At 38.2% G+C, this 12,739-nt stretch overlaps 1 protein-coding gene across 1 annotated transcript; it reads left to right on the top strand.

Moving 5' to 3' along the window:
• Nucleotides 1–1,435: 1,435 nt before the first annotated feature.
• LOC109061718 (PDZ domain-containing protein 4-like) lies at nucleotides 1,436–12,686 on the top strand. The gene is given in 7 exon segments (XM_019078805.2): nucleotides 1,436–1,520; nucleotides 1,523–1,664; nucleotides 3,405–3,495; nucleotides 3,611–3,709; nucleotides 5,492–5,554; nucleotides 6,215–6,316; nucleotides 9,712–12,686. Coding segments are annotated over 7 exon segments (2,451 nt in total). The 3' UTR covers nucleotides 11,581–12,686.
• Nucleotides 12,687–12,739: the final 53 nt, after the last annotated feature.

Raw genomic sequence — 12,739 nt, forward strand, 5'->3', positions numbered from 1 at the left:
TAACGAATAGGCTGTCCAGAGTGCTGTATCAAGGCACTCAAACATCTGTGGGAAGGAAAACGTGTGGCCAAAAACGCTAGCACAACGAGAGGAGGTGACCCAAGGACTCTGAGGAAAATTGCTATTAACCCTAATCATTCCAGAATTGGGGGGACTGCAGGAACAGTAAACTGAGTCTGGAGTAGAACATCCAGGAGGCTTTTAACCGTGCAAAGGCTGTGTTGCTTTTACCAGCTACAGCGGCAGAAGCGCCGGACCTGGGATACAGAGAAGCAGCGATGGGACTGTTGTCAATGGTTCGCCCAAAAAAGTCTTTTTTCGGACCTGAAAGCATAAATTTTGCATGTCATCGGAAAGGCCAAATTGCCAGAGTCTGGAGGAGGGAAGATGGGAGAGAAGGAAATGCCAAAATGCCGAATCGCATAGTGTCAAGTACCCACAGTGCTGTCGACATCTGGATGGGTGCCCTATCAGCTCCTGGTGTTGGCCCACACTGTGTTTTAAAAGGGCATGAGTCAATGCAGCTAGCTCAACGAAGAGTTTTGCGCAAGCCACGTTCGCTTCCACCCTGCTGAAACGCTTTACGGAGATGAAGATTTCGTTTTTCCGCAGAACTTGGGCACCTGCTCACAGTGCCAAAAACCACTGGTACTGTTACGGACCATGGTATTACTGTGCTCAATGGCTGCCAACTCTCCTGACCTGAAACCCCATAGAGAAACCTGTGGGGATATTTTGAGAGAAAGTGACAGCGGCGCAAGACCCCGGAACACTCGGGATACAGCGTAAGGCACACTGATCGTTTATCCTGGGCTCCATAAACACTCTCAGCAGTGCCACAAGCAAATTTTCCATGCCACGCCGCATTGAAGCAGTAATTCGCAAAAGGATTCCCGACCAAGTAATTGAGTGCATAACGTGAACATTAATTATTTGAAGTGACTTTTTTTGTATTAAAAAACACTTTTCGTTTATTGGTCGGATGGATTTGCTAATTTCAGAGACTAGGATTTTGGTCATGAAGATTTATTTGTATTGCAACTTATATATTTCAGGTGTGGCTTTATGAAAGTTTATCTATTATGGAAAATCAGCAATATGCTAATTTTTATCTTGCTGCTGAACACTAAACATCAGATATATACAGTAACTATTACTCTAAATTGCTGAACCCCTAATTAGAATTACATATTTGTAAATGTGGCATTCATTTGTTTAACCATTTGCTGTTTTCAGCTTTTTCAGCTTAGTGTAAATTTGGCAAAAAAAATGTGATTTTTGAATGCACTAAACAGGTCTTGCTAATGTGTAAATGTGGGCATTCATTTGTCAACCATGTTTTTTCAGCTTAGTTTAAAAAATGTGATTTTTGGTTTTTTGTTTTGTTAAAAGGTTATGTAGGCTTGGCTGTGTGTGTATTAGGAGAGGATGCTTGATGCTGCGCTGCCGGAGGAACATGAGGTGGGGTCCGAGGAGGAAAGCAGCCATGCCTGGAGCTGCTGGGGGGACGACGGGTAGTGTGTGTGTGTGGACAGCGGGACGCAGACAGATATTAGCTTCCAGCACATGGTGACATTAGGCAGACCCGTCCATCACAACAGACCAGCGTCGCCTCCATCCCCTCCACTGCCGCCCATGCCAGAGCCCTACCTCTTCAGCCAGCTGTGAGTGTGCCTTTGAGAACAGACGTCAGTTGTCACTGTTAGGGAACATCAGTTTTAAAATCAATGCTATTTACTATGTATTTTGTACATGATGCATATAATACAGAAATATCTAACACTTCTGTTCAGCTGTCAGCTGTGTAAAAATTTAACTTTCTTTTTTTTTTTTTTTTAAGACGTCTCTTATGCTCATCAAGTTTTTTTTTAAATCAAAAAAACAACAACAATAATATTGTGAAATATTTTTGCAATTTAAAAGAACTGTTTTCTATTTGAATATTCTATAAAATATAATATATTCCTGTGATGCAAAGCTGAATTTTCAGCATCATTCCTCCAGTCTTCAGTGTCACACGATCCTTCAGAAATCATGCTAATATGCTGATTTGCTGCTCAAGAAAAATAAAGAAAAGGAAATATAAATCTTACTGACTCCAAACCTTTGAATGTTGTTAGTGTACCTTTTATGGAAAATACTTTTATATCAGATACTTTTTGTGAGAGCTGTTCTTATACTGGGGGAAATCCATACTTTTATTTTAAATAATTAACATTTTGCAGGTTCTGAAAGGGGGGTGTAAAACTTTTGACATGTATATATATATATATATAATAATATATATATATATATATATATATTAATATATATATATATATACACACACACACAGTTGAGGTCAAAAGTTTACACCCCCTTTTCAGAATCTGTAAATGTGAATTATTTATTAATCATTAATTACAGCTGGGGGGTGAAAACTTTTGAATCTGTACATTTTTCTTATTTTGCCTAAATATCATATTTTTAATTTAGTACTGCCCTTCAGAGGCTACAGAAGATTACATGTTTTCCAGAAGACAAAAGTTACATTTACCCTGATCTTCAAATTCAAAAAGTTTTCACCCCAGCTCTTAATGCATCACGTTTCCTTCTGGAGCATCAGTGAGTGTTTGATCCTTCTGTAATAGTTGTGTATGAGTCCCTCAGTTGTCCTCAGTGTGAAAAGATGGATCTTAAAATCAAACAGTCGATGTTGGAAAGGGTTCAAATACACAAAAAAATGCTGCAAAACCAAAGAATTTGTGGGACCTGAAGGAGTTTTCTAAAGAACAGCAGGCAGTTCAACTGTTCAGGACTCAGGACTCATGAACAACTATCACTAAAAAAACAAACAAAACACAGCTGTATTCAGTTAACAACACAGTATTAAGAATTAAGGGGATGTAAACTTTTGAACGGGGTCATTTTTATAAATTCAACTATTATTTTCTCTTGTGAAACATATGCAGACATCTTTTATGTGAAATGTCTTATTCAGGTCAGTGCTAAATAAACAATAACATGCATGATTTGTATGATCCCTCTTATTTTGGTAAAATAAATTACATTTAGCATATTCTGAAAGGGGGGTGTAAACTGTTGACCTCAATGAATCACAAATGTATAAAAACTTGTAGATTATTTGTCTAAAGATTATATGGAAGTACTTTATTTTTTTGTAGGAGTAAAAAAGTGTCTAACTCCACTCTCTTTTACAGCAAAAACACAAATGTATTTACACAAAAATCACAGTGGTACATTTTTGAGAAAACATTTTTAATGTTTAAATGCATTGCAAAAATAGAAAACAATTGTATGCGTTACCTCAAATACACTACACTTACAAACACTGATTTTATGTGACTTTTCATTTCTGTATGTCACTCTAGTGGTTAATTATATATTTTGATCTTTCTCCTCAGCCCTGCTGTTGATCATGTGTATTACGACCCAACGGACTACTTTGACATCAGTCAACATGAGGTGGACAGACAAGATGACCTGGAGTATGAGGTCAGCACCGTCTCTTTAAACTTCCTCTACTTTAAGTTTGTTTTAGACTGAAATACAGCTGGAGAAGCATCTCATCTCTGTTTGTTTAATTCGCTCACTATCTGTTGTTCTTCAGGAGGTGGAACTGTATAAATCATGTCAGCAAGATAAACTGGGTTTAACGGTGTGTTATCGCACTGATGATGAAGAGGATCTGGGTATCTACGTGGGTGAGGTGAGAAATGGGGAATAATGGGAATCTGCTGACCGATGAATTATGAATGAAGGCTGAGGGAGGACTGTGAGCCTACGCCCTTATGTTTCAGCGATAAATCCTCCATTTAAATAAAATGTCATATTAAATCCAAAACACTATTCAATCTCTCAACAATCAGTGCATACATGAGATAATTCTACTAGAGTTATGTTTTTTTGATAAAGTTTTTTTTTAAGTGTGTTATTTAATGTATGTTATAAATTTTGTATGTTATTAATTTTTTTTATTTTTAATTCCATTTTAATATGGAGAGACAGCTCTATGTAAGCCATGTGTAGGTTAAGTCTCCAGAGGTTGCTGTTTGTGCCTTCTGACCAGTCTGACGCTAAAACTGTAGAAATTGCAGGTCGCTTTTAACCTTACAGTGTTTATATTGCAGAAATCACCCATTTACAGCAAGTAGTGTCCTGTAAAGAAATATTAACCGTCACAGATGCTGTAAGTGATTACAACAAAATTACAGTTAATCCTATCTGAGGAAAAAAAAAGGGGGGGGGGGGACTATGTACAGTAATGCATTTACAGTGAAAATTTACATGGATATTTAATATGCAACATAATAAATGTAAAAAAAAAATGTTACAAACACACAGCACAACTGAGGGAGAAGTCTAAAATATAGAGAGCTACAATACGCTGCAAATTTTTGTATTTGGAAAGATTATCCAATTTACATATTTACTGTATTTATTACTGTATACTGTATTAGTGCGAGGAGTATGCCGGATTTAGTCTGTGTTTTTGCCTTATTTCCTTTCTGTAAACATAATGTTTACGTCATGTCTATAAATAAAGAAAAAATCAGATGGAAGGTGCTTGAAGCTACAACGAATGATAAACGCTACTCCCTGATAATGGATCGTCCATCTAGTAATCACATCACCAAACTTTTACCTAACCAAATAGTTTCCAAGTAATAAGGAAAGTGGAAGAGCCTGTAATAAATCATGCTTCAACATCCTGCACAAAGACAGAGCCATGACGTCTGTTAATATTTAACTCAATGGACAGCGTGGTTAAATCTGGTGTGCTAGTTCTAGCATCTCAAAACAGTGTTTATCAGAAAGCAGAAAGAATTGCTTTATTCCAAGTATGTTTACACACACAAGGAATCTGACTTGACGACAGGAGCCCTCACGAAAATTAACCATGTTTTTATTGGAGTTAAAGTGTAGCAACCATGGTTTTTGGTGTATTGATTACCACTTGTGTATTCACAGTTTTACCAAAAATACCATGGTTTAACTAGGGTTAGTCTAGCAAAACCATGCTTAATTTAATTCTAGTTTTATTTGTGACCTTGACTTTGTTTTTAATTCTGTTAATGGTTACTTTGTACAGCACACTGGTCAATGGTAGTTGTGTTTAGTTGTGCTCTATAATAAAAGTGCAATTGAAATTGAGTAGAGATGGATGTTGGTATCGTTCCTCTTATCTGATATAAAATGCACACCAACAGCGGCTACTTGCCTGGTCATAATAGGTATATATTTTTTGATATCCGTCTTTTTTTTCTATCAGTTAATTATTTTTATTATCATTTTGCAACAATTTTACAACTCACGTAATTACCATAACAATGTTCCTCTGCAAGTAACCTGTCATTGTGTGCTTCATCCGCTAGAGGACCTAAAGTTGCGTGGTTTTCCATATTTGGTAATGAGTTTAAGTTGTACTTACCTGGAATATTCCATTAATTTTGTTTGAGAAAGTCAAATATTCTGTGTCTTGTCGTTGCAGGTCAACCCTAATAGCATTGCTGCTAAAGATGGCCGAATCCGTGAGGGAGACAGAATACTGCAGGTAACTGATCGACCTTATTAACACAAATTGAGTTTCAGGTACGATTCTAAATAACATGTTTTACCTCGTCAGGCATCAGCTGTTTGCAGCTTTTTGTGATTATGAGTAGATCACATTTAGCAGCTTCTTTGGGAAACTAAATAAAACAATTCTATGATCTCTTATTAAACACGTTAGGGTTAGCTATATAAACTTTATATGTGACCCTGGACCATAAAACCAGTCATAAGGGTACTTTTTTTTTTATTAAGATTTATACACCATAAATAATATTTCCATTGATGTATGGTTAGTTAGGAGGACAATATTTGGCCGAGATATAACTATTTGAAAATCTGGAATCTGAGGGTGCAAACAATTCAAAATATTGAGAAAATCACCTTTAAAGTTGTCCAAATGAAGTTCTTAGCAATGCATATTACTAATCAAAAATTAAGTTTTGATATATTTACAGTAGGAAATTTACAAAATATCTTCACTGAACATAATCTTTACTTAATATCCTAATGATTTTTGGCATAAAATAAAAATTGATCATTTTGACCCGTACAATGTACTGTTGTCTACAGCTACAAATATACCCCAGTGTCTTAAGACTGGTTTTGTGCTCCAGGGACACATATGTGATGTGAAATGATGCTAATGTGTATCTGTGCTCAGATAAATGGGATGGATGTGCAGAACAGAGAGGAAGCAGTGGCCATCCTGACCAGAGAGGACAGTACCAACATCTCTCTGCTGCTGGCACGACCAGATATTGAGGTGAGACTCACCTTGAACTTACTGGAATAAACCATAATAAATACTGTAGGCCTATATTTGCACAGTCAGATATAATCACTTTATTCAATGAAGTTAATCGGTTTGGCAGTGTTTCCTACAGAACTGTATTATTGCAGCATGCAGGGGGAGTGTAATTGAAAGACATGTTGTCGATTTATTGCCTTTGAGTAGTTTTGAGGCACCCAGCCTTTATCTCACTGCATTCAATTCAAAGCGCAAACTCATAACTGGAGGAAATATAGCTTATTTTGCTGTGGATTTAGTAGTGGCACAGCGCCACTGCCGGAAACACTGCGCTTTGGTGAATGACAAAGTATTACTGAAGCCATTAACGCCAACAAATTTGAGATTCTTACATTACATGAAGTGTATTACGGTCTGCTTATTCAAGCAGTAACTGACAAATGTGTTTTAGTGTACAGGTGGACACATGGCTTCATTCTGTTCTCTGTTTACAAATGAAAGCAGACAGGAGAGGTCAGAGTAGGACAGAAACCCCGACGAGCAAATAACTGGAGAGGAGGAAAAAACAAGGAGAGACAAGGACACACAGGCTCGGTTCGGCAGTCTTTTGTTCTGCTCAAGGTTACGCTTGAGAGAGAAACACACTTAGGACATCCCATAATACACCACCTCCTACAGCGAGTCACCATGTCCTTTTAATTTCCTTCTACAGATTTCTATGGCAGTCTGAGACTTCGGCTGTGTTCAGAATGGAATAGTAGCTGAACACTGTATATTACACTATATAAAAAAATCAATCAATAAATAAAAGTAGCCTTTATTATACTTCAATAATAAACAATTCAAACTGTAGTCTGCTATATTATCACATTGCATTGCAGGTTAACTATGTGGAAATTTTCTATTTTCATTACAATTTTGTATAAAATACTTTAAAATCGGCATCTTCATTACTGCAGGTACAGTTTAATCCATCACACTGGAATTGAAGGTCAACTTGAGTGCATTGCATTGTGGGATATATAGTTTTCCATGCTGTGTTCATGACTGAAAAAGGCTAATTTTGACAAGGTAAATAAAATCAGATGACAAACCTAAAACAGAGCAAAGAGAGAATCAAAATCAACAAACAAGTTTGTTTAACACAGAAATGATGAACAATGTCTTTCTTTGTGACTCCCACTGCATGCGAGTCTCTTCACTGATTGGTCCCGAACCTCATTGTCTGTCAACATGCTTTAACAGCCAGATTTATCATCTCTAGCCCACGAGGAAGCCATAGCAACAGTCCGTATCCCACTGGTAAATATTTAAATAAAACATAATGCAAACCCCGGAGGAATGACCCAGTTCATGAATACAAATAGACCAACTCTACATTTGAATCTGAGGCGTGTTTATGAAGTTCATTTAGTATGATGCTATTTGACACAAAGCTGTGCAAGAAAAACAAAGTCATCAAGAAATACATCTTATTTGCATATAATAATCCTGATATATTACGTATAGAAAGATGCTGATCTGCAACCCACAAAGACAGATATTTATCTTGATTAAAATCTACAAGTCTATAGGTTATGTAGATGGAAAGGCTTCATATAATCAATTGGTCTGAATAAAACTCATACAATCTGTAATTGTATTCAATATCTAATATACTGTCATGTATTCATGAATTTGGTATAAAGTAAAAATCTAATTGATTTTTAAGAACAGTTAGTGGAAGATGACTGAAACCAGAGATGAGAATATTCTACAGATTCCACAGTTTTTAGGCTTTGGGGTCAGTAGCACACAAGTGTGTGTGTGTGTGTGTGTTGTGTGTTTTATGGAGGCTCCAGATGGTGTGTGAGCCAGTATATTCCCCAGCACAGGTGGCTCATCTGAGAAACCTCTCACGTTTAGACGTCTCCTACAACAGATGGGAAAAGACCCTATAATCATTTACAGTCTATCCAGACTTGGGCTTACTCAGACAAACACTGCCCTCTGCTGCTCAAACAGGGACGTGTTAATGTGGTTGCTGCTTCAGACTAGCAGTGCACGTCAAACTCCGGTCCGGGAGGGCAACTGTACTGCAGAGTTTACCTTTTTTTTTTTTTAGCTGGTTCAGGTGTGTTTAATTAGATTTGGTGCTGAACTCCGCAGGATAGTCCTCCAGGAACTGAATCTGACATGCTTGGATCCCAGCCACATACATGAGAGCAAACAGTACACATTGAACATGTCTCTTTAGTCAAACTCACCTGATTGAGATCATCATCTCATCAGTAGAGACTCACAGCTGGGTAGTAACTGATTACATGTAATCTGGATTATTAAATTATTATAATAACATTTTAAAATACTCGTAATGAGACTACGGTTACTTTTTTATTGATTACGTGATTACATATTATTTACATAATAGCAACACATGATACATAATTTGTTGATTCTGCCTAATTCATCTTTTAAATGTTCCTTTCTAAAAATAGCCTACTGCTTATATATGTTCAGAAAGTCTTTCAGTTTGGTAGACGTTCACACAAAGACCAGTCACTCGTCAGGTGGCTACTCAGCATTTGATCACTGGATTACCAAATCATTTCAGCTTTAAGAAGTGTTTCAACATTACATCAACTGATGAAATCATTTTTATTTGAACTACTCAGTGGGTTAAATAACCATGTATTACTTTGGAAGTCTTATGTCTTTTAGACACAATTCACATGCACAAATTCACGTTATTTCATACTTACATGTAATACTGGGATTCCCAAACATTTTTTGTCATAATTTTTTTTTCACCTAATATATTTATTTGAAGTACCACTGAAATGAAACTATCACATCAGTTCTCTGACTAATGGTCACATGACGTGCAGGTAAACAAATAAATAATTTCATTTTTTAGTAAGTGTTTTTTTTTAATTTTTTAATTGTTTTTTTTTGTTTTTATGTTTTTATTATTTATTTATTTTTTTTTCATTAAACTCACAAACCTCCTGTAGCTCTATGTACCTCAGTTTAGGAAATCTTAACACAATATAATGTTTAATGCACTACATGTTTTTAATAACAATGAATGGAATATTTTCTTTCTTTTTGTATTTTTATATCAGTATGGTACAAGATTATCCTATTTAAATCATTGTGATAATTGAGTTGGGTCAAAAGTAATCTAAAAGTAGACAGATTATTGTATTGGTTTACTTTACTAACTACAATTAAAAAGTAATCTACCCAGCTCTGAGACTGAGACCTGAAATGCATGTGTCAGACAAAAGAATCATGCAAAATGTGCATTGTTGTGAATCACTGCTTTACACCAATCAGAAGGTGTTTTTTTTTTAATACACATTAGTCTGAATGCAATTCTTAGCATGATTTTAATATTTTACTAATTCAGTTTTTTCTTTTCCTTGCAGAATGAGGCTGATGATCTGGATCTGGAGTTGGGCGAGGGCCTGGATCTAGAGGACTTGGAAAATGTCTCGAACTCACCCAGTCCTCAGCAGCGAATGAAAACTAGCTCTGTGCTGAGTGACATCAATGGGATCCGAGCTGCTCGGCCCAACTTATGGCACACTGCACTCAATAACAGCCAGGAGCTGGACAGCGGGGTGGGTCGGACCGATGAAAGCACACGCTGTGAAGAGTCCTCCGAGCTGGCTGACGATGCCACCAGCGCATGCACAACCAATGCCACAAATACACCCGGCAGTTTACGCAAGTTTCGCGCTGCTCAGCACGGATGGGAATTTCACTACAGCAACGACTCGCTGCTGGGGCCAGATGCAGCGGTGGATCACGGGGCTCCTGAATCACTGGGCTCGGTGACCAGCAGAGCGCTGATGCCAGGGTTAACTGAAGAGGAATATGAACGCTACCGAGAGCTACTGGAGATCCGCTGCCTTTACGAGAAGAACGGAAATGCACTTTTTCTTTTGGATGGAAGGAACCATGGTGGTGGAGGAGGAGGCGATTTTGCAGGAGCAGGTGTTCCTGTAGACATGAATTGTAACGAGAGCCTGATGCAGCACGAGATTGCTCTTCTCGATGAGGAAATACGTCACCTGGAGTTTAAGTGGCGCAATGTTTTGCGGGCTCAAAAGATGCAGCAGTTGCGCCAACGCTGCCTAAAGGTCTGGCCAGCCGACGAAGAGGATGACGAAGAAAAAGGAGCGAAGGCAAGGTGTGGAGGTGCAGAGGCGATCCACCATGACCTGTCGGATATCAACGAGATCCCAGAAAGGGAACGCTCTGATAAGGAGAGTACAAGCGCTTATAATACCGGCGGGGAAAGTTGCAAAAGCACGCCTTTGGCAAGCGAACGATACCCTTCACTGTCTGCGGCTGGAGATTCCAGTGCCTCTGCAACCATGCGACCTCGGACGCCCCGTCACAGAACAAGCACAAGCAGGGATAAGAATCTAAACGTACCTTCTTTATCAGATGCCAAGAAAAAGAGTGAAGAAACAGCAGACAACAAAAACTCTACTCCTGCAAGGCTTCGGTCTTTATCCCGGAATGCCGGGAGTAGTAGAAAAGGCTTGGATGGAGCACGAAGGGGGTCCCATGCAACTGGGAGTCTCACTACAGGGATCATGAAAGGGGGAAGGAGTGCAGAAAACAGTCCATACTTGTCCCGTCGCCGCTGCAGTACCACACTGCCTCAACGCTACCAGAGTTGCATGCAGTTGAAAGACATCTCTACAAACGACAGTCCAGAAGATAGGGACGCCAATGAAGAGGTTCCTTCTCACTCCAATACCTTAACTAGAGCTGCTCCTGCAACTTCTTTGATTATACCTCCTCCACTGCCTCCATCTTCACCTCGAATGGAGTGGAAGGTAAAGATCCGCAGCGACGGCTCGCGTTATGTCGCCAAACGTCCGGTAAGAGACCGTTTGCTAAAGGCTCGTGCCATGAAGATTCGAGAGGAGCGCAGTGGGATGACCACGGACGATGATGCGGTCAGTGAAATGAAGATGGGACGCTATTGGAGCAAGGAGGAGCGTAAGCAGCAGCTGCTGAGAGCTCGCGAGCAACGGAGACGCCGTGAGTTCATGATGCAGAGCCGACTGGACTTCTTGCGGGAGAAAGAGAAGGAACAAGACTCCGGACCTCAAGGACAGGCTTCCATACTTGAGCTGAGCCAGAAAAAGAGTATGAAGAAACGCAGCCGACGCATCCTGGACAACTGGATCACCATTCAGGAGCTGCTGGCACATGGGACCCGTTCTGTAGATGGGAAGAAAGTGTACAACCCTTTGCTATCTGTGACCACTGTTTAATAAATGATGTGAAATGAGACCTTTTAACAAGGAAAAAGATATTTGGGTTACAGAGTTTACCGATTATTTGCGACTGTCTGACAAAGATGCCTTGCAGTTTAATCAAGAAATGTTGATGAATATAAATGTACAAGAAAGAAAGGCCAATGGCAAATGAATGTAAATTTTTCATAATTAACATGAACTCTGGGAGCATCTCTCTGTTCCTATACAAATATCTTTGATGCTTGACATTTCAGAGTCACTCTCAGACTGTTACAATGCAGTGGTCTTGAGCATTTCCAAACCGGATTAAAACATTCATTTCTTTCATAAACACTTTTCAATCTGAGAACATTTCATAAGAGAAAAAAGTTCAGGGGTTTATTGCTTGAACAGAGTAGTAGTCATCTCTCTTTTTTCAAGACTAGCTGTAACTTTTTAAAGTCATAACATATTGGCAGTGTTTATGTAACTGGCCCCAGATCTCATGTCTTTTGAGGAAGTTAACCTGGTGATTGGTTGAGAAGTTGCTGCTGTTGTTTTGGCTCAGTATGTGTGGTTTTCTTTACTGGTAAATGTAAAAAGTTTGCAAAAGAACAAGAAAAGATTGAGCCATTACTTAACTGTTGACTTTTTGAGTTCACAATTTTAGAAGCACATTAATCCATTTAACAAAAGAACCAAAAAGCACATTGACAAAAAGTACAAAAGCAGGAAATTTTCAGCACACTAATATAGGCACATCAAAAGGTAATGTCAATGGTCAAACACTGACATTGTCCAAAGAAAAATCAATTTGATTGTATATTTTTGTGGTACATTTGTCAGCATTCAAGGAACAAATCAGACGTTATCACTTGAAATTATTTTGTCAGCTTGCAACACCACATTTCAAACTGACTCCTTGATATTGTATAAAATAAATAAATTGCATGTTCTTGTCTGGGAAATGTTTAAATTATGTTGTGTGAAACTGTCAAGTGATGTTTTTGCTGTGTCTTCTGTAATACTTGTCAACAGGACATTAATATATTGTGTCCAAATGTTCATTTAACATCTTGCAGGTTTAAAATGAAGGAATTTCTGCTCCTAAATGTTTTTGAATAAAACTTTTGCAACTTCAACATCATCGAGTTTCACCCATTATTTGCAAAAAGCTTCAATAAAAGAAATCAAA

The sequence above is a fragment of the Cyprinus carpio genome, chromosome B23 (genome assembly GCF_018340385.1).
Source record: "Cyprinus carpio isolate SPL01 chromosome B23, ASM1834038v1, whole genome shotgun sequence".
NCBI lineage: Eukaryota > Metazoa > Chordata > Actinopteri > Cypriniformes > Cyprinidae > Cyprinus > Cyprinus carpio.